The sequence below is a fragment of the Ovis aries genome, chromosome 13 (assembly GCF_016772045.2).
Source record: "Ovis aries strain OAR_USU_Benz2616 breed Rambouillet chromosome 13, ARS-UI_Ramb_v3.0, whole genome shotgun sequence".
In the NCBI taxonomy this organism is placed as follows: domain Eukaryota; kingdom Metazoa; phylum Chordata; class Mammalia; order Artiodactyla; family Bovidae; genus Ovis; species Ovis aries.
Window position 1 is genome coordinate 61,472,651 of NC_056066.1, and position 27,131 is coordinate 61,499,781.

The window sequence follows — 27,131 nt, forward strand, 5'->3', positions numbered from 1 at the left end:
TATCTGCAGGGTGGAGAGTGTGGGAATTGGGTAGACCTGCACGTAGTTATTGGAACATAAAGTTTGTGGAGTATCAGAGAGCCAGGCAGAGACCAGATTGTGAGGGTCTGGCATGCCTGGCCAGCACACACCTTGTGTCTGGCACCATAGGCACTTACTCCATTATCTCTGCAACAACTCTGAGAAGAAGGCCTCAGTATCCTTCCTTCACAAGTGAGGAAACCTAGACTCAGGGCGGGTAGGTAACTTGCCCAGGTTTTTTTGTTGTTCAGTCGCCAAGTTGTGTCCAACTCTTTGCAACACAACTCTTTGCCCAGGTTTAGAAGACCAGAATTTGAATGTTTAAAACCACGTCTGTTTGCTTTTAAAACCCGTGCTTTTCTAGTGGGCCAGTGGCCTCTCTGGAGCTTCAGCTTCCGCTGTATGGAAATAGGTTGCTGTCGAAGGACTTTAATGCAGAAAGTGGTGAGGGCAGGTTTATTTTGTTGGACTGACCTCAGGCTATAGCAGGTTAAGCTCTGCTGAGCTTTGGTCTTTTTTACTGATGAATGTCTAAAATTATTCCTAGCACAGAGTATTTCATGTATTTGTTGAATGAAGGATGGCAGCGGAGTAAGAATGAATTTGAGGAAAGCAGGGATGTTAGAGAAGAGGCTGTTGTGTCAAGTTGGGTCAGACACTGGCTGTGGGGGAACTTCCCTGGTGACCAGTGGCTCCAAGACCTCGTACTCGCAGTGTAGGCGGCCCAGTTTCGGCTCCTGGTTAGGGAACTTGATCACACATGGTGCAGTTAAGAGTTTGCGTGCTGCAACTCAAGATCTAGAGTGCTGCTACTAAGACTTGGTGCAGCCAAATAAATTAAATAAAAAAAATTTTCTTTTAAAGGAAAGAAACTGGCTGGGAGAACTGGGGGACAGGTGAGAGTGAAGGATGATGCCTTGGTTTTAAATTAGGTGATGAGACAGACTGCCAACCAAGGAGAGGAATATCAGAAGAGAGAAGATGATCATGAGGGATGTCCAGTACCGAACTGAATATCTGCGGCCTGAAGCTTAGGGAGAAATCCAGGCAAAAGGTTGAGATTTGGGAGTTAATTCAGTATTTTGGTAGCGTTGAAACTGTGAGAGATGATAATGATACCCAAGGAGAATGTAAACACTGAACAGAGAGATTAAGAATGGGACCATAGGAAATAGGGGTTTTATTTCAGCACCTGCTTCTCCAAAACTTGACTTCTTTATCACTTAGAACTCTTGTTCTTCCACGGAGAGAACCTTCACAGCAGTCCTGTTAGGCTTCTTGCTTTGCATTTTATCTGTGACACAGCCATGCAGTACTTTGTTAGGGCTGTTAAATGACTGTAAGATGTTGGTGTGGTTTGGCGTAACCTCAGCAGCTGTACTGCTAGAGATGGTACAGAGATACTGACAGCCTGTCTTTTTTCCTTTCTGAAAAGGATAACATTTCTAAAACAACTCAGCTTGTTCAAGTGAGAGAGCACTGGTTGCTCACTAAGACATTGTTGCTGGGGCTTAATTATAGATGTCACTAATATAAATGGGATGTTCCATTTCTCCTTGTTTTGCTTGCACCAATCATATAGAATCGTAGCATTGTATTGCTGAAAGGCAAATTGTCCTGTACTAATTAACACCAGAATGCCACAACCCAGTGGCGAAAGTCATCATTGAAAAAATACAGGTACCTGGAATTCCCTGCCCGTCTGGTGGTTAGGGCTACATCCTTTCACTGCTGAGTGTCCAGTTCAATCCCTAGTTGGGGAACTAATCCTGCAAGCCAAGCCGCCGCTCCCTCCCCCCTCCCCCCTCCCCCCACACAAAAAAAGATAAAAATATTGTAACTAATCAAACTTACTTGGGAAGGAAAGCCTGAATGCAGTTCTGTCTTACAGTTTATAGTGCTATGTATTCTCTAGTTTAGCTGTATTAACAGCATCAGGTTAAGTGGCAATTAAAGTTGGGAAGGCCCCACATACCAGAACATGGATGCTGAGAGGATGTGTATTTTCAGAATTGAAAATTAGAGTATTTCTTCTAATTGCAGTCACTTTCAGCAACTAGTTAGATATATGTGTAATTTGGTTTCAGAAGTAATTTTGACTGTGGAAAAACTAAGATGTCAGCAGTGGTACCTCATAGCAGAATTGTAGCCCATGTTGTATAGTAATGGATATAAATGGGAACTGCACACTGAAATCAGAACATTTATATTTCTTCAGGTACTGGAAAACTATTCGGATGCTCCAATGACACCCAAACAGATTCTGCAGGTCATAGAGGCAGAAGGACTAAAGGAAATGAGGTTTGTATGGCTCTTGTTGCTTAATGTGAGGGTTTTAGAGAACATGTGTCTTCCTGCAGTTAGGTAGTGAATGAGAAAGTCCACAAATGCATATATGTGTGCACACATACACACACACGTGTTTGATGGTAGTGTGGAGCTGTCTCGGTGTCTTTGGTCCTCTGGCTGGAGGGCGGGAGTGGCTGCAATTCTGTTGGTTTTCATCAGAGGTGCAGCAGGTTCCCCGTCCTTGCTCTACTATGCCTTTCACCGTGGAGCTTGTTTTTTGCATAAGGAGTCAGCGTGTTTTCTCTTGTATTCCGTTTTGCACGTGTCAGTAGTAGAGAAGGAATAGACTGATCTGCTCCATCATGTCTAAAACTATCCTTCTCTCTGTACCATATCTCTGAAGTTCTTTGTTTTTAGGCTCAGAGAAGGGTGATCCAATCATAAAACTTACTGATTTTTTTCCCCTACTGATTCTAGCCTATCCTGCTATGAGCATGCTAAATTTGGTGATGACCTTGATTTTCTTATCCTATATTTTTCCTAGAGAAGCAACAAATTGGAAACACAAAAAGAATTGCAGGCACAAATAAAAACCAGGGACTGTCCTGAATCCTTTCTCTGCTCACCCCAACCTTTTTTTCAAAATTTAAGTGGGAGAGGAGAGCACAACACAGTTCCTTCTTGGGATTCAGAACAATCAGCATATATTTTGCTGGTTAAGCTTTAGCTACTTAAATTGATCTTTTAGGATCAAAAGATCCTCACTTTCCAGTTGTCAGTTCACACATTCTCAAACTGACATTTGTGGGGAGGGAAGGTCGGGATTGTCTGGATCATGTTCTGGTGCTTCATGTAAATACTACCTATGCACGGTGTGGTGGTTTAATTGCGTCTTTTGTTTTATTTTGTTTTTATGGGCTATTTCCCATCGCGCCGCTGTCTGCACTGCTGGTGGACCACTATGCCTATAGAAGGTAAATTAGTCCTTTTAGGACAGATGGAATTGAGAACCTAACTTGTTTCTGCTTCTGGCTCTTACAGGAATTATGAAGTGGTCATGGTGGCTCGTGATGAGTGAGCAGCTCTATAATTTGTAGACAGAGGGATAGTGTGTAGGAGTCACGCTGTTGGAAGAAAGACTCTGCCAGCATGCTTTCCCCTGTAGCAGAGATGTTAGCACACCCACTTGACACTCCAGATTCTGCACAAGGTTTCTTATAGAGATTGGTCCTTGGTGAAATTTTTTTTTTCTTAGGCGTGTAGGGTGTTCCAAAGCCGAATAAGTAATAGTTTTTTTTTTGATGACTTTTTTAGACTCAAAATTTATTTTTAACGTGACAAAAATTAGGGCCTCTAATTTTGAAAAATGCTGAGAGGCATTACTTAAGATATTGATATTTATATATCTTGCTGGAGAGAGGGACAAGAAGGTGCACAGGTAAACCCTAGTACTAACATGCTAGTGCCAAACTCAGTTAATAATGGGCATTTGTCTGTATTTTTGACAATGTCTCTTTTTGAGACTGAATAAGTAGTCTCTAACTCACTCGAGTTGTCATTGTTTTGCAACCTTCTGTTGTAGCAGGAACTGTGAAACAACTTAAGATGCTATCTCTTTGTTTTTGGTTTAATGGTTGAACATTATATTATTGCATACTAAGTCTGTTTGACTTTTTTAATTCAAATTTAAAGAATTGCTCCTGGGTAGATACAAAATAAAATGCATCTTTCCCCCTTCCCAACTGAGAAAAAGCAAATGAAATGCTATTCCTTTTGTGTGTGTATTGAAAAATAATTTAACTGGAAAAAAAAAGTATGTTTATTTTCTCAGGACAGCATCACTGATGCCTGGTCTTTGTGTTAAAAATGTTATGTGGCAGTTTCTGAGCATGATGTGCAGGTTGAAAGATAGAGGCTAGGGAACCCTGGTTTTGTTTCTAATTAGCATTAAAATTTAATTTAAAAAATTTTGAGTAAATAAAAATATTGGGTAATTTTTTTTTTCCAAAACTCCTGAGTGTTCCTGAAAAATCTGTGCAGTGTTTCTAAATTTCTTGAGAGTTTGGTTCATATTGGCAAAAGGCACTCAAGAATCATCAGATGTGGAGTAGAGATACCACATAACCTGTTATCCCAGAGCTCTCTAGGTGTGATTTATGTGAATTTCATGTGCTACTCCTTTGCCACTTTCAGAACAGAATTCTTGTCATGGGATGTTTTATATTTCTTCCTGTTCTTCTTGATTTAATAATGAGTTGAAGTGTAAGAGATCTTTGAGTAAGTAGATATCTTGGTTTGTATGACCTTTTTCCATCCTTGTATGTTTTTACAGTGGGACATCCCCTCTCGCATGTCTTAATGCCATGCTACATTCCAATTCCAGAGGAGGAGAGGGGTTATTTTATAAACTACCTGGCCGAATCAGCCTTTTTACACTCAAGGTAAGTCATGTAAATTCTCCTTTAGTGCAGTGGTTCTTGAAATTTTAGTGTTCATAAGGATTACCTGGTAGGTCTGGAATGAAGCCCACAAATTTGCATTTATAATAGGCAGGTGAGGGATGCTGCTGTTGTTCTGAAATGGCACCTTGAGAGACGATCTAGTGTGAACAGGGTATTAGGAATTATTAAATATTTAGTCATATCAGCTATTGTGTCTGTAATGTTTTTCCTTGTCTATATCTTTGCAGATTATATGCAATAGAGGGATAAGTATGTGTGTGGGTAATTGCAAATGTGCTTAATTATGAATTTGTTTATAATAATGTTGTGAAGGATAAATTGCCGGACAGCTGAGTAAGACCTACTCTATGGAAAATAACTGAAATTTGAAAATACTTGTGGAAATTAAAAAACTCGTTAGCATTTAACAAGTGACACTAATTACTATTGGAGAGAAATCAGGTAGAATTCACAATAAAGCTTAAGTAGAGCGAACTGATGGAGAAGGCAGTGGCACCGTACTCCAGTACTCTTGCCTAGAAAATCCCATGGATGGAGGAGCCTGGTGGTCTGCAGTCCATGGGGTTGCTGAGAGTTGGACACGACTCAGTGACTTCACTTTCACTTTTCATGCATTGGAGAAGGAAATGGCAACCCACTCCAGTGTTCTTGCCTGGAGAATCCCAGGGGTGGCGGAGCCTGGTGGGCTGCCATCTATGGGGTCGCACAGAGTCGGACACGGCTGAAGCGACTTAGCAGCAGCAGCAGAGTGAAGGAGTAGGCAAATTTTTTTCTGTGAATGACCAGATAATATTTTATGTTTTGTGGGCCACACTGTCTCTATCATAACTATTCAACTTTACTGTTGAAGTGGGAAAGCAGCCACAGGTAATGCACAAATGAATGGGCATAGGTGTGTTCCAATAAAACTTTATTTATGAAAACAAACAGTGTGCTAGATTTGGCTTGGTGGTGGTGTTTGCTGACTCCTAATTTAGACATAGTTGACCTGTTGGTAATCCACTCCAGTGTTCTTGCCTGGAGAATCCCAGGGATGGGGGAGCCTGGTGGGCTGCCGTCTATGGGGTCGCACAGAGTCGGACACGACTGAAGCGACTTAGCAGCAGCAGCGGCAGACCTGTGATGGTGAAGGATGAAGCTGAAAATCTGATGCTAATCCTTCTAATCATCCATAATGTAGTTATAAATTGCAGTAGTCCATAAAATGTTGTTTTAGTTTTGTTTTGATAGACTTTATTAAAAATGAAGATTTGAACAAGCAGCAGCTGTATAACCTGTGGTCATAAATCTTGATCTGTAGATACACATGTGTATCTTATGTTCCCCCATCTGTGCTATTTTCTATATTTTTATTTATAATATTTCAGACTTTAAAAGGCAGCATAATGTAATGTCAGAAACTGAGCCTTGAAAGAGGTAGCCCTGAGTTCAATACCTAGCTCTGTAACCTGGGACATGTATAACCCTTCTTTATGGTCATGTATGCACACCTGACACGGTCAGTCCTTAATAAGTGGTAGCCTTTAGGATAGTCCTTTAGGTTCCTTAATCTTAATTGCTTGTTAACGGCATTTTTCTGTTATATATTATGTATTATAATTATATGTAATTTTGTATAGTTATAATTATATGTATTACAGATGTGCTTGTTAATGGAATGTTTCTCTTTTAAGAGGAAGGAGAAATACCTATTTCTATGGACACCTAAAGGAAAGGAATTGAGTTTCATTTGTCTTTGTAATTTGACTCTGCAGAATTCTCTGCTTAATAAATATTTGAACTGAGTTCAGTATCTTAATTTTCTGAGTGAACTCTGTTGTTTGAATTTGCCGTAAGCTTGGGGGTGTTCTGTTAGTCTGCAGCCCATGTCTGAGATGCATTGACCGTTGTGCTCAGCACGTTCTCTTACCTGCATTGCCCTTACGTTGCCCAGTCTTCCTAGCAGCTTGCTCGTTGGAGTTGTATATCACCTCCCTAATATTTTTGAGTTCATTGTCTGGTTCCCCCAGTGAGACTGTATACTTGAGGGTGGAGAGTGAATCTTATTCATTTCATTATCCACTTGGATAATGTACAAAGTGACTGTCAATAAGTGTATATTTAATGAATGAATTAGTGAATAATGGCTGCATTCTGGTACTTCGTTATTATCCTTTGCTTTTGACATTTGGTAGTAGATACTACTTACAATCTTGATGAAACTATCTATAGACCTGCCTCTGGCATCTCACTCACAGCCAAAATGAAAGATGCTTATTCCTGTGGCTTTGGTAGATTTTTAGCTTGGCTGATTATGCTGTCTCTTAACATTTTGACCTACTATAAAGTGATACATGGAAATGTAACAGAAAGTAAAATACAACAGAGAAAGTGAAGGTAGCCTGTAAATTCTGCTACTTGTAACCTGATAATAATTTATGTAAATAATGTTTGAAAAAATTGGATTGTAATTTCTTTATGGCTTTGGTGCTTATTTGTTTAGTTATTATGTTTGCTGTCTTGGTACATAGGTACACACCTTATTCTCCCCCCGACCTCTACCCCCCTGGGCTTCTTGAGAGTGAATCATTGATTAGTCTTATTAGTTGCCTCATTATCACCATGCTGTCTTCTAGAAATTGTGCAGAGATTTACTTTATTGTTATTTGGGAATGGGTAAGAAAGGATACCAAAAATCTGAACCAGCTGACTACCATCCAGTCACCTGAGGACCGAGGTCTGCTGACTGAAGTCCACGGTGGCGCAGTTTTTTCCTTTCTTGTCTCAAAAAAATATATATATATATATTTTTTTAAATTTCAGACCTACAGAAAAATTGGAGTACTGTAGCCAGCTTGCTTTCTTCCTGATTGCTATAAGTTTGCTTCATTTGCTTTATCCCTCTATCCATACGTATGCGTTTTTCCCCAGAACCATTTAAAAGTGTTAAACTAGTACTGGTATTTCACCCCTACACATCTCAGAATGTATGTCTTAAGAACAAGGACATCATATTGCGTAACCATAGTATCATTATTATAGTCAAGAAAATTAACGACATAGTAGTATGTGATATAAGTCTATATTCTCATCTCTTCTGGTTTTAAAAATATTCTTCACGGCTTATTTTTTAAGTCAGTCATTCAGTCGAGAATCATACACTCCATTTGGTTGCCGTGTCTCTGCGGTCTCCTTTAGTGTGCGACAGTTCCTTTACCTTGCTTTGTTTTTCATGGCGTTGGTATTTTTGAACACTCCAGGTAGGTTGCCCTATAGAATTAAGTACATTTTTCAGGGACTAATAAGCATGTGGAAATCTTGGTTATTTCCAGACGCCTTCACGTTGGTACTGCCACGTCACGTCCCCTGTTCCGGGTTGTCACCCAGAGCCACTCGACGGTGAAAGATGGAAGTGATGGGATGTTTTGTATGGTGTCTGTCTAAGGGTAGTTTGCTCCGAGTCTTGCTTGTAATAAGGGACAGGAAGGCACAAGTTATTTAACTCATACTCTTGTTTTTCATTTTGAGGTTGTAGTGACACCTGTGAACTCCTGTGGTATTTTTTCTGCCTAAGTGTTTTCCATATTGTTGAGGACAAGCATGTGCAGAAAGGTTTGGTTTCTTTCTCCCTCCTGCTTGAAACTCTCTTCTAGAGGACCATAAAGGTCAGAAAGCGTGGGATTTTGCTACTTAGTTGAAAATAGGAGTTTTTTTCAGTTCTAAAGTTTGTGTAGCTTTATCTATGATTACCAAAGCTTTACTGATAAGCCAGAGTCTTCTGGGGCTTGCCACAGGATTTCTTCTCTGATAAAATTTGTTCTAGGTAATGTGATGGTACATTTGACACTTCATACATAGATGCTTGCATCAGGCCTTAGAGCTAGTCCTCAGGGATGGATGGGGCAGATGAAATCTGTCCATGCTTTGAATTCTTGATTTGAGTTGCTTTCCTTAAGCTTTCTCTGAAGTTGGCTATCAGTGTCCATCATTGCCTGGTTAGAGATGGGATTTATATTGTCTTTTATGCTTGGGATTTCCCATCCTTGTAAACCAGTGAGAGCACCTTTGTAGTGTTCCGTGTTTTTAGGAGTTTCATGCTGAACAACTTTCCTTCTGTGACAAGGTGCTTCTGTGTCATTGGTGAGGTTAATCTGGTTTGGTGAGTGGCCGTTCCAGCACTCACTGTCAGGCATGACTGCAGTCATTTGAACATTGTAAAGTTTTATTGTGAAATGATGCTCGAGTGAAGATGTCTTGGCTTTTTGGACCTTAGTATACCTCACGTGGTGATGCAGGGCTCAGCCTTAGGGGTCCTTTAATTCAAATAACAAGTCTAGCTGAATCTTTCAAATATGTAGAATATATAAATTTAAAGTACTAAAAAAATTTTCCTGGTAAAAGAAATAGATGTCTGCACTTGAAATATTCATCCATTAAAATTCATAGTTTGCAAATAAAAGCAAATGGAGGAAGAGAGGGAGGTAAGTTTTGCAGTTTCACAGTGTTATTTATAGAACTACAATTAATTTTTTCTTGTACACCTCCACAATTACATCAATTCTAGAGCTATTTACATTACCATTAAATATCAGGGAGGCTTTGATACAATAAATTATAGAGTCATTCGAAAGGCAGCCCCAGAATCCATGTTGATTTTTGATAGGTGCATATCAAGCAAAGTGGTCTTTTAAAAACACAAATCATATCATAAACCACTGTCCTGCCTGGTCCTTGCCTACTTCTCTGATTTGCTCTCCTGATACCTTCTCCTTGGTTATTATACTTCAGCCACCTTGGCCTTCACTCAGTTTCTCAAAAGGCCCAAACTTGTGTCCACCTTAGGGCTCTTAGACTTGCTAGCCTCTCTGTCCAGAAAACTCTGGAGTAACTTCTTGTCATTTGGTTGTTAGTCCAAGAGTATCTTCCCAGTGAGGCGTTCTCTAAATACCAATTCTAGTTACGCAGCGTTGACAGCGTTTTGGTGGTTTCAAAGTCCTGCCTTGTTTGTTTGGTTACTTGGTTATCTCTAGCTTCCCTCCACTAGAATATCAGTGCAGGGGCTTGTTTTCACGGTATCTCCTCTGTCTGGCAAATAATACATATGTAATAAGTATTGGCTGAATAAAAAATAGAGGATAGCATCATCAAAATCTTAAGCCAGATAGTCCTCCTGGTAATCTAGTTTTGTTTTACGTTTTATTCTAGAATACGCATATTCTGGGTTATTTTTCCTTCTCAGCAAGTTGACTTCTTAGAATCCTATTTTTTTCTTGCCCTCTTTAGAGCAGTTAGTTCTGCATTAATCTGTGAAAGAATCTGCTGACACTGGAAATAAGTCTTTCCCAGGCTATGGCCATAATCTGCTTCCTCCAATTGCTGAAGGCAGAAACTGCCATTATAGTTTAAATATTTTAGGTATGTTTTAGATATCATGTTGATCTTTTTAGAGTTTTAAACTTTGATCATCTTTCTTAAAACTTCTTTTATATAAAATGGTAATGATGTTTTTAGGTATCTTTTATAATTTGTGTTAGCTTTATCAAATATATGATTTTTTAATGTGTAGAAGCCTAGAATTTCAGTGTGGAAGAGCCTCTGAGACCATCTAGTTTATTTATATTTTGCAAACAGAAAACCGAGCTTCTAACAGTTTAAGTGACCACGTATCCTTCATGACCATGTATCCTTGTGACGAATGCATACGGCCTAGTTGACACAAGAATCCACGTTTTGAGTTTGAGTTCTTATAGCTCAGTTGGTAAAGAATCCGCCTGCAATGCAGGAGACCCCAGTTCGATGACTGCGTCGGGAAGATCCGCTGGAGAAGGGGTAGGCTACCCACTCCAGTATTCTTGGGCTTCCCTTGTGGCTCAGCTGGTAAAGAATCTGCCTGTGATGTGAGAGACCTGGGTTTGATCCGTTGGGTTGGGACAGTCCCCTGGAGAAGGGAAAGGCTACCCGCTCCAATATTCTGGCCTGGAGAATTCCATGGACTGTTTAATCCATGGAGTCACAAAGAGTTAGACATGACTGAGCGATTTTCACTTTCTTTTCATTATGCCATTTTAGAATAATTTTTCTTCAGGTTTTAAGACCTTTGGTTACTTCATCTTTTTGAAGCGTCTTGTGAGTTCCTTGATATTTCTCAAAATGTTAGTTTTATTCTCTTTATTGAAAGTTCTTATAATTGTTAAGGACAAGTAACTTTTCACATCCTTAAAGGTGTAGTCTTTAGTTATGGACAGTTGGTTTCCTTTTCTGCACTCTGCACTAATTATCTCAGCATTTCTGATGGCGGTGGTTCTTTGCTGTACCGGAATGAGTGGTATATGGTGGTAGTGAGAGCTCTGGACTAGAGTGGAGGTCTGGGTTTCAACGCAGTGCCTCAGGCCCTATGGAATATCTCCATTCATACTGCTTTGTCTCCGACACTGAGAAGTTGAAGTAGGTTGGTTGTTTAAAAAACTTCAGGTGTAAAACCTTTTTTCTCATGAAATGGAGCTTCATGGTATAGATGATTGTGAAACTGCTCTGGTAGAAACAGGCATCTCTGGTGGACTCTGCTATCCCCATCCTATGCTCCAAGCACCCAGGACATCTTTTCCAGACCCTGAAGCTCTGTTGAAAGCCTCCTGGAGTCAGAATTCAGTGAAGATCCTTTCTGTGCTCACATTCTAGCATCTAGACTATGTTATGTGAACAGTTAAGTCAGCTCCGGATATTTTTCTTTTGTGGTGCATTTGGAATTTACTAGAGGCTGACTGTTTTATTGTAAACCTTTTCCACTCTGTACTGCATAGCTCTCTTGGTAGAGTGGTACCATTTGCTGTGGTTAATGGTAGTAATAGTTTGGTTTTGATGGAGGTTTTGACACCTCAAGTTTTCTTATTGGAGTAATTCTCAAGGGCTGCCTGGATCCACCTTTGAAAACTGGGGTATTCTATTGTCTGACAGATATTCAGCTTGCTTAGGGAGAAAAGAGAACTTGCTTGTCAGTGGAGCCCTGGTCTAACTCTGGTTTGATGCCTAAAAGATGATGAGTGGCCCTTTGTCCTGCTACCTCCTGAAGTTCCAAGCCCTGTAAGAATGAAGTGGTAAATGGTAAAGACCAGGGAACAGAGGTTTGGAAAGCACCACCACTGGAATGATTTTGTGCAGGTCAGAGGGGTGGGCAGGATGATAACTTTTTTAAGTGTGATTTTTAAAGCACCAGCGTTGTAGGAAAATGAAGACCTTGTCCAGGCTTTAGCCTTCCTTAGGACTGTGTGAAAAAATGCTTAAACTTTTTTGGTCAGCCAGTATGTAAACTACATTTGATCTCTTCTCAGTCCTACACATCAGACTATTTGGGATTGTTTGAGGAACTTGTTTAGTGTAAGGAAGTTTCTTCTTCTTCTAGTTTAGTTAAATCTGGTAGAAAAGATGGAAACTGATGCTTGAGAGCATATATATTCCAGACAGACATCATACTGCACACATTGGTCTTTTGAAAACAAATATGTTTTCCTATTCCTGTACTAATGGGCGAAACAGCCTGAGAGAGTTTAAGTATAGTATGTCAAGGCTGTATATTGTCACCCTGCTTATTTAACTTATATACAGAGTACATCATGAAAAACTCTGGGCTGGAAGAAGCACAAGCTGGAATCAAGATTGCTGGGAGAAATATCAATAACCTCAGATATGCAGATGACACCACCCTTATGGCAGAAAGTGAAGAGGAACTAAAAAGCCTCTTGATGAAAGTGAAAGAGGAGAGTGAAAAAGTTGGCTTAAAGCTCAACATTCAGAAAACGAAGATCATGGCATCCGGTCCCATCACTTCATGGGAAATAGATGGGGAAACAGTGGAAACAGTGTCAGACTTTATTTTTGGGGGCTCCAAAATCACTGCAGATGGTGACTGCAGCCATGAAATTAAAAGAGGCTTACTCCTTGGAAGGAAAGTTATGACCAACCTAGACAGCATATTGAAAAGCAGAGACATTACTTTGTCCACAAAGGTCCATCTAGTCAAGGCTATGGTTTTTCCAGTGGTCATGTATAGATGTGAGAGTTGGACTGTGAAGAAAGCTGACCACCGAAGAATTGATGCTTTTAAACTGTGGTGTTGGAGAAGACTCATGAGAATCCCATGGACTGCAAGGAGATCCAACCAGTCCATCCTAAAGGAGATCAGTCCTGGGTGTTCATTGGAAGGACTGATGTTGAAGCTGAAACTCCAGTACTTTGGCTACCTCATGTGAAGAGCTGATTCATTTGAAAAGACCCTGATGCTGGGAGGGATTGAGGGCAGGAGGAGAAGGGGCCGACAGAGGATTAGATGGTTGGATGGCATCACTGACTCAATGGACACGAGTTTGGGTAAACTCCAGGAGTTGGTGATGGACAGGGAGACTTGGCGTGCTGCGGTTCATGGGGTTGCAGAGTGACTAAACTGAACTGAAGTCTCCTTGGTATGAATCTTCAAGTTGTGAACTTTCAGAGATGCGATGTGCATCCCATCAACATCAGGCATGAATGAATGAAACTGCAGCTTGCCCTCCATCTCCTACTGCTGAGTCTTTCATCTCTACCACCTCCCACCTTCTCTCTTCCAGTCAATAACTCATTTTGCCTGTTTACTCGATGCCAGCCCCTGTGTGCCAGCTGTTGTACAGTGCTACTATAATTTTCAAGGCACTGTGAAGTTAAAATTGTTTTTGTTTTTTATGTTGTGTGAAAAGTATTTTAAATCTGTTACAGTACAGTATTAAATTGTACTAGTGTTAGTTGTACCTAGGCTAACTTTGTTGGACTTACGTACAAATTGGATATAGAAATGCGCTCTCAGAACAGAACTTGCTCGTATGTAGGGGACTTGATATAAATTATATGAAGTCACATTTTTGGTTATTTGAGAGACTGGTATTTAACACATGGAGGACAGGTTAGAATATTCTGCCAAATGAGTTGATTCTCAAATGTTTGCAATGTATTCTCAGAGTTCTGGAAGAATAACTTCAAATTCTTTGTGCAACATGAGGCGGGAGAAGAATAGGGAGTCTAAAAGGTGTCCATTTTCTTCTGGAAGATGCTGTCGTCTTTGATTCACGTGTAGTAGATGGGCTTTGAAATGTGTGCCTTTTCAGTCAGGTAATCCTTTTATTTTAGTCTTCTCTTTATGCCAGCTTTTCTTGAGGAAATTAGCTGCTGACATTTCTTTTAGAATTGGGTTTTTTTTTTTTGGTCTGCATTTCCACTGCCACCTTTAGGTTGTCCTTGTGTGCCAGCTACTGAAATAGCTCCTGCCTGGTCTACTTGCTTTCCCCTGCTTCCTTAGAATCCGGTTTCCTCTTTTGTAATCCATAAAGCAGCTAAAGAGATTATTTTAAAAAAATCATTTGATCACGACACATTTCTGTTTGACTCCTGGCAATAGTTTCCCTTTTTATACTGTTCAGGGGGTTCTCAAGGCAAAAATACTGAAGTGGTTTGCCATTCACTTCTCCAGTGGACCATGTTTTGTCAGAACTCTCCACTATGGCCCATCCATCTTGGGTGGCCCTACACGGCATGGCTCATAGTTTCACTGAGTTAGACAAGGCTGTGGTCCATGTGATCTGTTTGATTAGGTTGTAGTCAATGTGATCTGCTTGCTTCTTGGAAGAAAAGCTATGACCAACCTAGACAGCATATTAAAAAGCAGAGATGTTACTTTGCCAACAAAGGTCCATCTAGTCAAAGCTATGGTTTTTCCAGTAGTCATGTATGAAAGTGAGAGTTGGACTATAAAGAAAGCTGAGCACCAAAGAATTGATGCTTTCGAACTGTGCTGTTGGAGAAGACTCTTGAGTCCCTTGGACTACAAGGAGATCCAACCAGTCCATCCTAAAGGAAATCAGTCCTGAATACTCATTGGAAGGACTCATGTTGAAGCTGAAACTCTTAATACTTTGGCTACCTGATGGGAAGAATAGACTCACTGGAAAAGACCCTGTTGCTGGGAAGGATTGAAGGCAGGAGAAGGGGACGCCAGAGGATGAGATGGTTGGATGACATCACCAACTCAATGGACATGAGTTTGAGCAAGTTCCGGGAGTTGGTGATGGATGGGGAAGCCTGGTGTGCTGCAGTCCATGGAGTCGCAAAGAGTTTCAGACATTACTGAGCAACTGAAATGAATAGTTTCCCATGGTGTTTACCAAAAAATTCAAACTTTGCTCAGCCACACTGCCCTTCTTTCAGTTCTTGTAATTCCGTAAGCTGTTTTCAGTTTTATGGTCTTCTATTTGGAAGTCTCTTCTCTCCACTGTTGCCTGGCTCAACTAAGTGGGTCTTAACTTAATTGTCAGGTCCTCAGAGGAGCCTTCTCTAAATTGGGTTTTCCTGTTGTGCCCTGAACTTTTCACTTGTAAGCTTATAATTATAATTATTTGGGTGATTGTTCAATGTGTTTCTCCTGACTAGGCCCTAGAGGCAGAGAATCTGTTTTATTTTGTTCTGGGTTATATCCTCAGTACCTATCATAGTAGGGTTGTTAGACAAATGCAGTGGAAAAACACATAGAGGTTGTTCTGATTTGATTGGTAGCAGTTCTCTTTGCCAAACAGTTAAATTGATTGAGAATAGTAATTGTCAGTATTAAAACTGAAATATGTGGTACAGAATGTTTATCAGGATCTTTTTTTCATGGAATGGAGTGTTTGAAAACCTCCGAAGTGTAAGCTTTGTTTTCTCAGAAAAGAAAAAAAGTAATAGTGTCCAGTGTTACTCTTGAGATCTAGTGACATATTGATCCCTAACACTGTGTATGTGCCCCCCTTCTTTTTGTCTGCTGCCTTTCTCTGATTTCCATGATTATATACTGTAGTGTGGGTCTTTTCTTTCGCTCCACATGTGTTATTCGGATGTCTGGTGATTTTTCGCGGAGCCCCTCTTCTTGCTGCTGCTAAGTCACTTCAGTCGTGTCCGACTCTGTGCGACCCCATAGACGGCAGCCCACCAGGCTCCCCCGTCCCTGGGATTCTCCAGAAGGAAATGCCTGCCATTTCCTTCTCCAATGCACGAAAGTGAAAAGTCAAAGTGAAGTCGCTTAGTTGTGTCTGACCCTCAGCGACCCCATGGACTGCAGCCTACCAGACTTCTCCATCCATGGGATTTTCCAGGCAAGAGTACTGGAGTAGGGTACCATTGCCTTCTCCACCTCTTCTTGAGAGTCAGGGTTTTAAATGCTGGTGGCAGATTTCAGGGCGTTGTGGTTTTGCGGCTTCAGCTGTCTTCTGCAGGGGTAGTGGTGGTCACTTAGATGCTTGGTGTTGGAGGAAGGGTGTCTTATCTCCTGATGCGGACTGAATAGTCATGATTTTCGCACTTCACACCCGTTTCACCCTTACCTTGAATACGTCAGTTAGTGAGAATTCCATCTTTTTAGTTGCTTAGGTAGAAACTTTGGAGTTCTCTTTGAACTTTCTTTTTTCTCCATGGCACATGTAATCATCAATAAATCCTATTGGCTTAAGTTTCAGGATATACCCTATCTTACCATTCCCCCACCACCATTCTGGTTTAAGTCACCATCATCTTTCTCCTAGATTGTTGTAGTAGCTTCCTAACTGGTCTCCATACCTCACTCTTCCCACCTTCCTCAGCACTGGAGCCAGGAATTTTATTCAAAAGGTCATGTCAGATTGTGTCATTTCTCCAGTGCTCGGCCCCCCAGCCCCCCTTCACTCGGGGTAAAGGCCGAAATCCTTTGAGTTGCTTGCAGTGCCCTTTCACCATCTGCCTCCCTCACTCCCATCTCTCTTACTCTTGCTCTGTCCCCTTTCACTCATTCTGGTTGATAAACACGGGGGCTTCCTTGGTGATCCGTAAACATGCTGCCAGTGTCCATCTCGGGGATTTTGCCCCTTCGCTTCAGCTGTCTGAAATGCTTCTCTCCCCAGACACCCTCATGGCTGGCTTCCACACCTCCTTCCAGTCTGCTCAAATTGTACCCTGACCTCCTCACACCACGTAGCTCTCCCAGTCTCCCTGTTGCCTTAGATTTTCTTCTCTTGGTATTTATCACTGCCTGATATACTACATTATATCCACATTGTTTGTTGTTCTTTCCTGTCCCCTTTGACTGGAACCAGTCCACTAGGGAAGAATTTTAATTTTAGTTAATGTTGTTTCTTCAGCCCCTAGGAAAAAGGTAGGTACTCAATAAGTATTTGTGTGAGTAAATGAATCATAGTTTATTTCTTTTAATTTGGTAATACAGTGAATTATGTCAGTATATTTTTTTTCCAGTATTCAAGCATCCTTGTATTCTTAGGATAAATGTCGTTTTGACATGGTTTTCTTTTAAATACCACATTGTTGGTTTAGAGTATGAATAGTTTATTTAGGATTTACATCTGTGTTCACGAGTGACCTATCTACGTGTGATATTTTGGTATAAACCTTGCCCTGTTTTGGCATCAAAACAAGCTGTGCTGTTTTCCCTGTCTTGATTCTTTGCAGTAGTGTCTTTAAGACAGTTTTCTTTTTTGTAAAATTTGCCTATGAAACCTACTGGACATGATGTATCTTACTTTGAGAACATGTTTTTACTTTTTAAGATTGTGAAATGTATAAATTATGCAAAAGAGAATATATGCAAGTTGAGTGTTATTTTAAATAACAATAACTAAGAAATAAACTGCACACTCCTGTATCCACTAGCCAGCTCAGGAACAGAACGTCCTCTGTACTCTTTGAAGCCTCTGCTCAGATGCATCTCTATCCCTGTAAGATAACCACTGTTCTCATTTTCCTATTGATCACTGCCTTCCTTTATTTCCAGGTTTATCCACATGTGTATGTATTGTAGAACATGCCTTTTAAAAATACCTTTATGTGAATGGAATCAAACTGTATGTGTCTTTCTCAGACCTGCTGTTTCTGCACTTAGCATTTTGAGCTTGATCTGTGTTGGTGCATTTAGTTGAAATACATCATATTTTCTGCTGTGTGCTGTCTTAGGGTTTGAATAGTCCATGATTTCTTCGTCCATTCTGCTTTTGATGTGTAGTTGGGTTGTTGTTGGTTCTCGCTGTAACAAACACCGCAGCACTGATTATACCTGTACATCTCTTGGCATCTGTGCGTGGTGGCTTCTGCAGGGCGTGTGCATTGCTGGGGATGGGGCTGACGAGTCGGTCTTACACCTGATCATCATTACTAGGCAGTACAGCGGTTTTTCAAAGTGATTGTATGAATTTGCGTTCCTTTCATAGTATATGAGAATTCCTGTTGCCCTACGCCTTGTAGAGGTAAAACAGTTTATTTTCCCCTGTTTTTAAATTATGACATCACTTACATACAGTAGAATTCACTCATTTTGATGTATTACTGTACAGTTCTGTGAGTTTCAGAAAAAATTGATTTGAAATTTTTTTTTAGTTCACATTTGTTTTGACATTTTCTTTGGCATTTTAATAGTGCTATTTAAAGGTAAGCCTTACGTGGTTTGAATGTGGTTGCTCCAGTAAATGTTGGTGCTAACGTGCTTCTCCCTCCCCTGAAAATTCACTTTTACATTTATGGACAGTAAAATTCACCCTTTTCAGGTTATAGTCCTTTGAGTTTTGGCAGACACATAGATATGTGTATTTGCCACCATCATTAAGATACAGAGCAATTTCATCACCCTAGAATTCTCCCATGCTTTTTTTCCCCACATGCTTTTTGGTAGTCACTTCTTCCCACCTCAGCTCCTGCCCAGCCGTTGATTTGTTTTTTATCCTTGAAGTTCTGCCTTTTCTGGAATGTCATATAAATGGGCTTATACATTATGAGGCCCTTCAAGTCTGGCTTCCTTCGCTTAGTGTGAGGTGTTTGAGACTTAGCCATCTTGTAATGTATAGTATGCTGCTGCTGCTGCTAAGTTGCTCCAGTTGTGTCCGACTCTGTGTGACCCCATAGTCGGCAGCCCACCAGGCTCCCCCGTCCCTGGGATTCTCCAGGCAAGAACACTGGAGTGGGTTAATGTATAGTATAGTCCCCCCTTATCCAGGGTTTCACTTTCTGTGGTTTCAGTAACTGGTGGTCAACTGCAGTCTGAAATATTAAATGAAAAATTCCAGAAGTCAACAATTCATAAATGTTAAATTGCACACTGGTCTGAATAGTGTGAAATCTTGAGCCGTCCTGTGCCCTCCCACCCGGGATCCCCAGCCATCGACACTGTGTGCTCCTGGCATCCAACCATTGATGCCGTCACGGCTCAGTAATGTAGGGTTGCCCGAAGCAGACGGTCTTCCTCTTGTAGCCTACCACTCCGTCACAGTGCCTGCACCGTTCACCTGCCTTCATCTCACATTGTCACAAGCAGGGTGAGTGCAGTCTGATAAGGTAATTTTGAGATAGAGACTACATCTACATAACTTTTATTACAGTTCTCTTTATTATTGTTGTTGTTAATCACTGTGCCTAATTAGTAAATTAAACACACTTAATTATCATTGGTGTGTATGTGCAAGAGAAAACATAGTATACATAGAGTTTGACACTGTAGCAATAGTTTGTTCCTTTTTATTGCTGAATAATATCCTGTTGTATGGATCTACCATGTTTTACTTATCCATGCCTTCGCTGATAGACATTTGGATTATTTTCTTTTAAGAACCAATATTTTGTTTTTATTTAAACAATTTAAGATTTTTTATTGATACATAGTTGCTGTATAATATTATATGTTGAAGGTGTACAGTATAGTAATTCACAGTTTTTGAAATCTATTCCATTTGTAGATGTTACAAAATCCTGGCTGCATTCCCTGTGTTGCGCAATATATCCTTGTAGCTTATTTTACACATGATACTGAATTGGCCAAAAAGTTTGTTCAGGTTCCTCTAATATCATTTGAAAAACCTGAATGAATTTTTTGGCCAACTCAGTAGTTTGTACTGTTTTTTAAATTGGAGGATAATTGCTTTTCAGTGTTGTGGTGGTCTCTGCCGTACATCAATGCCAATCAGTCATAATTATATATATATATATATATATATATATATATATATCCCCTCCTTGAGTCTCCCTCTCCCCCACTCCCCCGGGACATTTGGATTATTTTCTTGTCTGGACTGTTAAGAGTAGTACTATGAATATTTGTATACAAGTCTTTGTGGATAAACGTTTTAATTCCTCTTGGGTAGATACGGCACCCCACTCCAGTACTCTTGCCTGGAAAATCCCATGGAGGAGAAGCCTGGTGGGCTGCTATCCATGGGGTCGCTGAGTCGGACACGACTGAGCGACTTCACTTCCACTTTTCACTTTCATGCATTGGAGAAGGAAATGGCAACCCACTCCAGTGTTCTTGCCTGGAGAATCCCAGGGATGGGGGCGCCTGGTGGGCTGCCGTCTATGGGGTCGCACAGAGTCGGACACAACTGAAACGACTTAGCAGCAGCAGCAGAGTTGCTGAGTTATAATTCCTGTTTACTAAGAAACAACCAACCTGTTTTCCAAAGTGACTGTATAACCTTACATTCAAGTTTACTGTTGCTTAGTAAAATTTTTTCTTCCCTATGTCCCAGCAATATTATTTTTTCCCTGAAATTATTTTGTTACTGGATACAGCGCATCCAGCTCTCTTATCATTAGTTTTTGCATGGCATATTTTTTCCATTCTTTTGCTGTTAACCTATCTATATCTTTTAAGTTTCTTCATATTTCTAGTTGGGCTCTTATTTATTTTTAACCAGTCTAATAATTCCTACATTTTAATTAGGATGCTTGAACCATGTACATTTAGTGTAATTACTGATAAGGTTGGATTAAGTCTTCCATCTAGTTGTTCATTTTCTCTTTTTCTGTTGAATTTCTATTTTTCTTTTCCTGCCTTTTGAACGAGTATTTTTAGTTTCATGTTTCTTTGAGACATTTATTTATTAAAATTTTTTTATTGAAGAATAGTTGATTTACAGTGTTTAAGGTTTATAGTAAATGATTCAGGTATACATATACATATATATCTATCTATTCTTTTTCAGATTCTTTTCCATTATAGGTTATTACAAGATATTGAATATAGTTCCCTGTGCTATACAATAGATCCTTGTTCATTTTATATATAGCAGTGTGTGTTTGTTAACTCCAGGTTCCTAATTTATCCCCCCCCTGCTTAACCCTGGGTTGAGTGTTTTTAATATTCCTTTTATCATCACAGCTTATTATCTGTTTTTTTTTCTTCAGATGTTGCTTTATTGTTAACAAAATGCACCTTTAATTTTACATTGACTACCTTTGAATAGTATTACACGTTTCACATAAAATGAAGGATCCTCATGATGCTTCCATTTACTTCCTCCTAGCCTTTGTGCTGTTTAATTGAAGCATAATTGGTTTATAGTGTCACATTGGTTTCTGCCAAACGCCAGCATGAAACAGCCCTAAGTTTATTCTTTTTGTATATGTGTGTGTGTGTGTATGTGTAGGATTTTTTTTATTTTTGGCTGTGCTGGGTCCTCCTTGCTGTGCAGGCCTTTTCTCTAGTTGTGTGCGGGCTTTTCAATGCAGTGGCTTCTCTGCTTGCAGAGTGTGCGCTCTAAGTGTGCAGGCTTCAGGAGTTGCGGTACTGGGCACAGTAGTTGTGGCTCCCTGGCTCTAGGGCGCAAGTTTAGTTGCTCCCTGGCATATGAGATCTTTCTGGACCAGGGATCAGATAGATCGCTGTCTCCTCCAATGGCAGGCACCTTCTTTATTGCTGAGCCACCAGGGAAGCCCTATGCTATTCTTTTCATACATTCTGCTTCTCCATAGGTTATACACTTCACAGAGCATTGTTACTTTCGCATTAAACAATTCTTTTAGAGAACGTTTAACATGAGGGGAAGTCTTATTTTACCCACACATTTGCTGTTTTTAGTGTTCTTCGTTTCTTTGTGGAAGTCCAGGTCTCCGTTTGTTACTATTCTCCTTCCTTCTGAAGGACTTTTAACAGTTCTGCCGTGCAGATCTGCTGTTACAGATTCTCTCAGCTCACGGTCTTCATTTTGCCTTAAAGACTAGTTTATTGAGACACATTGAAAGGTGTTTGTTTTTTTTTTCCCCACCCCCTCAGCATTTTAAAGATGTCCATCCTTTGTTTTCTGGTTTCCACAGTTTCTGATGAAAAGTTTGTGGTAATTCTTACATGTGTTCCTCTTTTTAATGTTGCAGGTTTGGAGATTTTTCTCTGTAGTATAGGTTTTGACAGTTTGCTTATGGGCTGCAGTGGTGAACTTCTCAAGTCTGTGGGTCAAATTTGAAATATTTTCAGCCATTGTGTAATTTTTTTCTCGTTATCCTATTTTTTCTGGGGTGACATAGATATCTGGTCGCTTTATATTATACTACAGACAACTGATGCTATGTTAATTTTTGCTAGTCCTTTTTTTTTTTTTTCCCTGGGCTTCATTTTGAATATATTCTGTTGTCACTGGTCTTTTTTCCTGCACTATCTAATCTGTTTTTAATCTGATCAAGTTAATTTTTCATTGCAAATAATGTACTTTTCATCTTTAGAAATTCCTCTATTTTATATCTTCATTTTTTCTTATTGTGTTCATGCTTTTAACCCTTGATCATAGTGCATGCATTAAAAGTAGCTGTTTTAAGTCTTTATCTACTAATTCCATCTCTGTCATTTCTGGGTCTTTTGCTGTTGACTCTTCTGCTTATGAATCACATTTTCCTGCTTCTTGGCCTATCTAGTAGTTCTGTTTGGATGCTGACAATGTGAATTTCACGTTGTTGGGTGCTACAGTTTATCTTTCTTTCAAGAGTGTTGGGCTTTATTTTGGCAAGTCATTGGGTTACTCCCTTTGAATTAGTTTACTCCCTTTGAGGCTAGTTTTTAAGCTTTGTTAGGGCAGGTCAGAGCAGCCTTTTCTCTAAGAATGAATTTTATTCTCCTACTTCTGAGGTCTCTACCAAATGCCTCAAATGATTAACTCTGTCCCTCCTCTCTGGCTGGTTTTAACTCCTCTAAGTCTTCAGTCCTTATGTTTGGGGGAGTTTCCTCTGGGAATTACTCAGCCATTCATTGTCCAGCCTAATGGAGTTTCACCCCATACATGAGCAGAGACCCCATGCAGATTTTTCTGCAAAGCTTCCTTCTTTTTGGAATTCCGTTGTGCAACCTCCAGCCATCTCTGCCAACCAGAACTTTGATCTCTGTCTCAGCTCAGGAAACTGCTTGGGATGCCCTGTGTGTGTGTATGTGTTTTTTTAAAGATAAACTATTTCCTGAGTTCTTTTTGGTAATTCATTTTAAAGACTTCAGGGTTTTGGCCTGATCTTTTCTAATTTTGCATGTATGCCTTCTTTGTGGAAATTTTGACTCCCATTAATAGTCTTCTCAGAATAACAATAGCAACTGCACCATTGCCAATAAAGTAAAAGTAAAGTGAAAGTCGTTCAGTCATGTCCAACTCTTTGTGATCCCATGGACTATACAGTCCATGGAATTCTCCAGGCCAGAATACTGGAGTGGGTAACCTTTTCCTTTCTCCAGGGGATCTTCCCAACCCAGGGATCAAACCCAGGTCTCCCACATTGCAGGTGGAGTCTACCAGCTGAGCCACCAGGAAAGCCCTCTAAAGGGATTTTGTTGTTGTTGTTGGCCTTAGGGTGTATCTTACTAGGGATTTAACACATCATTGCAGTTTAAAAATCACTTGAAATAATTTGTTTGTGGTCATTCCATTTACTTGATACACAATTCAGTGTATTAATTTTATTCACATTTTAAAAATAGATTGCATGTGTAAATTTTAACTTTGCTTTAAAATAATATGAGGGCTTCTCTGGTGGCTCAGAGGGTAAAGCGTCTGCCTGCAATGTAGGAGACCTGGGTTCGATCCCTGGTTTGGGAAGATGCCCTGAAAAAGGAAATGGCAACCCACTCTGGTACTCTTGTCTGGAAAATCCCATGGATGGAGAAGCCTGGTAGGCTACAGTCCATGGAGTTGCAAAAAGTCGGACACGACTGAGCAACTTTACTTTCATTTTCATATTAATATAAAATATATATGGTTAAATATACAGCACAGTATTTCGTGAATTCTGTCTCCTTTCTGATATCGTTTACCTGTTCCTTCTTTTCCCTATGGGTAAGCATTTTATTTTATTTTTGTTATTTTCCTTTCTTCTCAAAAATACAAACAAATAACATATTTAGATTTATGTCTTCCTCCTTTTTTAGAATGGCACCATACTCTTCCCCACTTTATTGTTTTTTTACTTAGCAATATGGCCATGAGATCTTGTAGCTATATTATGAAGGTTGTTCCTCTTTACAGCTGTTAAGTACTGTATTTTGTGGATTTACCATTGTCGGTACTAAACAAAGTGTGATCCACAGATTGTTGTCAGTTTGTGAACTGTTATTCTTATCTGTGATAAGTACAGAAGTTAGGAATGTTTGGAAACTTATTGCAGCTTGACATTGCCACAGTATCTGAGCATGACTGGTGGACTCATCCCTGCTCTAGAGCGGAGTGTAGGTCAGCTTGCGTGTTTTCAGGCTTGCCCAGTGAGTACCGTGTACTAGTCACGTGCAGTAGGACCACATACTGGCCTTGGATGGGTTGAGGGAAAAACAACGAAACTGGTTCTTTAACCCAGATAGAGTATTTTAATTTGTGTACCCTTTTGGTATACATGGCCTCACAAGTTTTGACATGTATACTTTTTTTTTTGACATGTATACTTTTAAATTATTTCTTTAGTTCTAAATATTTTGGGAATTCTGTTATGAAATTTTATTTAATTAATGAATTGAAATGTGTATTTTTTTTTAAAGTTTCCAAATGTATGTATTGTGTTCCACTCCTTCCGTTTTATTTGTTGTATTAAATCAGTGTCAAAGAAGTGATGATGTGTATTTTGGATCCTGCTGAGACTTCTTTTCTGGTTTAATATTATGGTCAGTTTTTTAAAATGTTTAAGGTGTGCTTTGACTGTACATTTTTTACTAGTCTGTTTATGTTTACTATTTAGTGTTTATATATTACCTGTCAAATTTTAAATTAAGTTTTAAAAGGTACATCTTTAATTTTTAAGTCAAACTTGATCAGTTTGAGAAATACTCTCATTTAACTGTAGGTTTCTCCAGTTTTCCTTGAGATCAGACAGTTCTTCCTTTATGTAGTTTGATTCTATGGTATTTGTGTTTTTAATTACATACTATGGTGTAAGAAAGCACTGCAAAGCTTAGTGTTTTAAAACAGCAACCATTTCAATCATGTCTCATGAATCTCTGGGTTGACTGGGCTTAGTAGAGTGGTTCTTCAGCTCCACTTGAGCTGAGGTTGCAGACATGTGGGGCCTCTGTTAGACTGAAAGGTCCAAGACTGATGACAGTTTTGGCAGTGTGGCAGGGATGGCTGAAAGGCAGGGCTTAGCTTGGATGGTGCTGGAATGACTAGCTTTCTTTTCATGTGGTCTTGGGGTTTTCCCTTTTTCACAGTCCTTCTTATGCTGTTTCTCTGGCAAGGTTATCCAGCTCAGGGCTCTCAAAAGTGCAAACGTGGGAATTGCCAGGCATTCTTAAGGCTCAGGACTGGCACAGGGCCACCTCTTCCGCACTGTGTTGTGCAAAGCAAGTCAAGAGATGAGGCCAGATTCAGTGGGCGGGAACTGTACGAGGACAGGATACCCAGCGGCTTCACTCATTTGGGCCAGTTGTAGAGACTGGCTGGTTACCACAGTGCGGTCAGGTTTCTGATTGTTAGAACCTTCAGATTGCTTAGATGGCCTCTTTCATGTCCCTTTTTATCTGTATAAATGCTTTTTGCTTTGGATTCTTTTGTCTTTGGGTGGGATACGGTTGCTTTATTCTCTTCAGGGCTTCCCTTTGAACCTTTCTGTGAGTGTTCTGCTGTTGCTTATGAATAGTTTATAGCTGGATTGTTTTTAATATTTAAAGTTTCTACATTTTAATAAGTGAATTAAATCTATTTACATTTATTGTGATTACTAATATGCTTTTGATCTGTTTTTAAAAACACCTTTAGCATGCTTTTTCTTGTGTTGTTGCTCCTTTTCTGGCTTTTATTCAACTGATTTAAAAAGTTACTGTCTTTTTTCCCCCTCTCTTACTGTGGTGAAATATCCGTAACAAGGTTTACCATTTTGCCCATTTGGAAATGTACAGTTTTGTGGCGTTGGTGAGGACACGCGCGCTATGGATGTGCTGTGGCGTGTCGCCGCTGTCCACCTCCAGACCCTCCCCAGCTAAAACTCTGCCCATTAACCGCTAGCTCTCTGTTTCGTCCTCCTCCGAATCCTACTTTCTGTCTCTGTGAATTTGATTACGGTAGTGGTTATGTAAGTGGAATCATACAGTATTTATCTGTTTGTGACTGCCTTATTTCATTTAGTGTAATATTATCTTCAGGGCTCATCCATGTTGTAGCATGGACTCACTTTTAAAGTTCCTCTTTTTTTTACTCTTGTTGACTTGTAAGTTATTTTTCTATCATATAGATTACTTTTGCGTTTTTCAACATGAATACTTAACAGCCTAAACTGAGTATGTGTCCCTCCTCATGAACAATAGTTGCATTTTACAGTGTTTTAATTCTGAATATTTCATCTCTCCCATGCTCTTCTCTAATTCTACCTTACTTTTAGCTCTCTTGAAGACAGGCATTTAAAAAATGTTTAAAAGTTAATATTTATGTTGAGCTATTACAAATTTATTAGCTTACCATGGCTTCTGGCATCCTGTTCCTTCAGTTCTGTGTTTCATTTCTTCTGTGTTAATGTACACTGTTTATATAGCACTTTCAGTTTGGATCTGTAATAAACTACCTTTGTATATCTTAAGGCCGCTTTTGTCCTTACTCTTAGATGGCATTTTACCTGTGTAATTTTGTAGTTGACTGTTATTTTTCCTTGTAGGAAGAGGTAATTCTTGCTTGTTTTCTGGCATCTGTTGTTGCATTTGAGAAGTCTGGGATCTGTTGCTGCTTTATAATAGTTCTATCATTTTGGTTGCATCTTATTACTTTTTGCTTGCCTTTATTTTGCAGTCTTGCTATCGTGTATAATATGAGTAAATTATCCTGGCAGTCTGAAAACTTATGTGTTCAATTTTGTTCAGCGTCCTTTCTTTTTTCTTTTTCTATTTAATTTTATTTATCTGTTTTTGTCCGTGTTGGGGGTCTTAGTTGCGGCACGCCCATGGGGTCTTCATTGCTGGGTGTGGGCTCTTGTCGCTCATGGGAGCGCAGGCTTAATAGTTGCAGCTCACCAGTTTAGTTGCCCCATGGCATGTGGGATCTCAGTTCTCCAACCAGGAGTTGAACCCACGAACCCTGCCCTGGAAGGTTCATTCTTAACTGCTGGACCACTAGGAAGTCCCCAGTACATCTTTGAATA

The 27,131-nt window shown here is 39.8% G+C and overlaps 1 protein-coding gene across 9 annotated transcripts in view; it reads left to right on the forward strand.

Annotated features, from left to right (window-relative positions):
* ASXL1 (ASXL transcriptional regulator 1) overlaps positions 1 to 27,131 on the forward strand; it is a 66,849-nt gene that overhangs the window by 4,109 nt on the left and 35,609 nt on the right. For 4 of the 9 annotated variants that reach the window (XM_060397690.1, XM_042230013.2, XM_027977066.3 and 1 more), the window contains 2 exons: positions 2,240 to 2,322; positions 4,643 to 4,751. In XM_060397690.1, coding sequence (XP_060253673.1) covers positions 2,267 to 2,322; positions 4,643 to 4,751 — 165 coding nt within the window. In that variant the 5' untranslated portion in view covers positions 2,240 to 2,266. Of the gene's footprint in view, positions 1 to 810; positions 1,076 to 2,239; positions 2,323 to 2,557; positions 3,285 to 4,642; positions 4,752 to 13,735; positions 13,887 to 27,131 lie in introns of those variants that run through there. The other 5 variants (XM_015099825.4, XM_042230009.2, XM_042230010.2 and 2 more) reach the window with 5 other exon arrangements.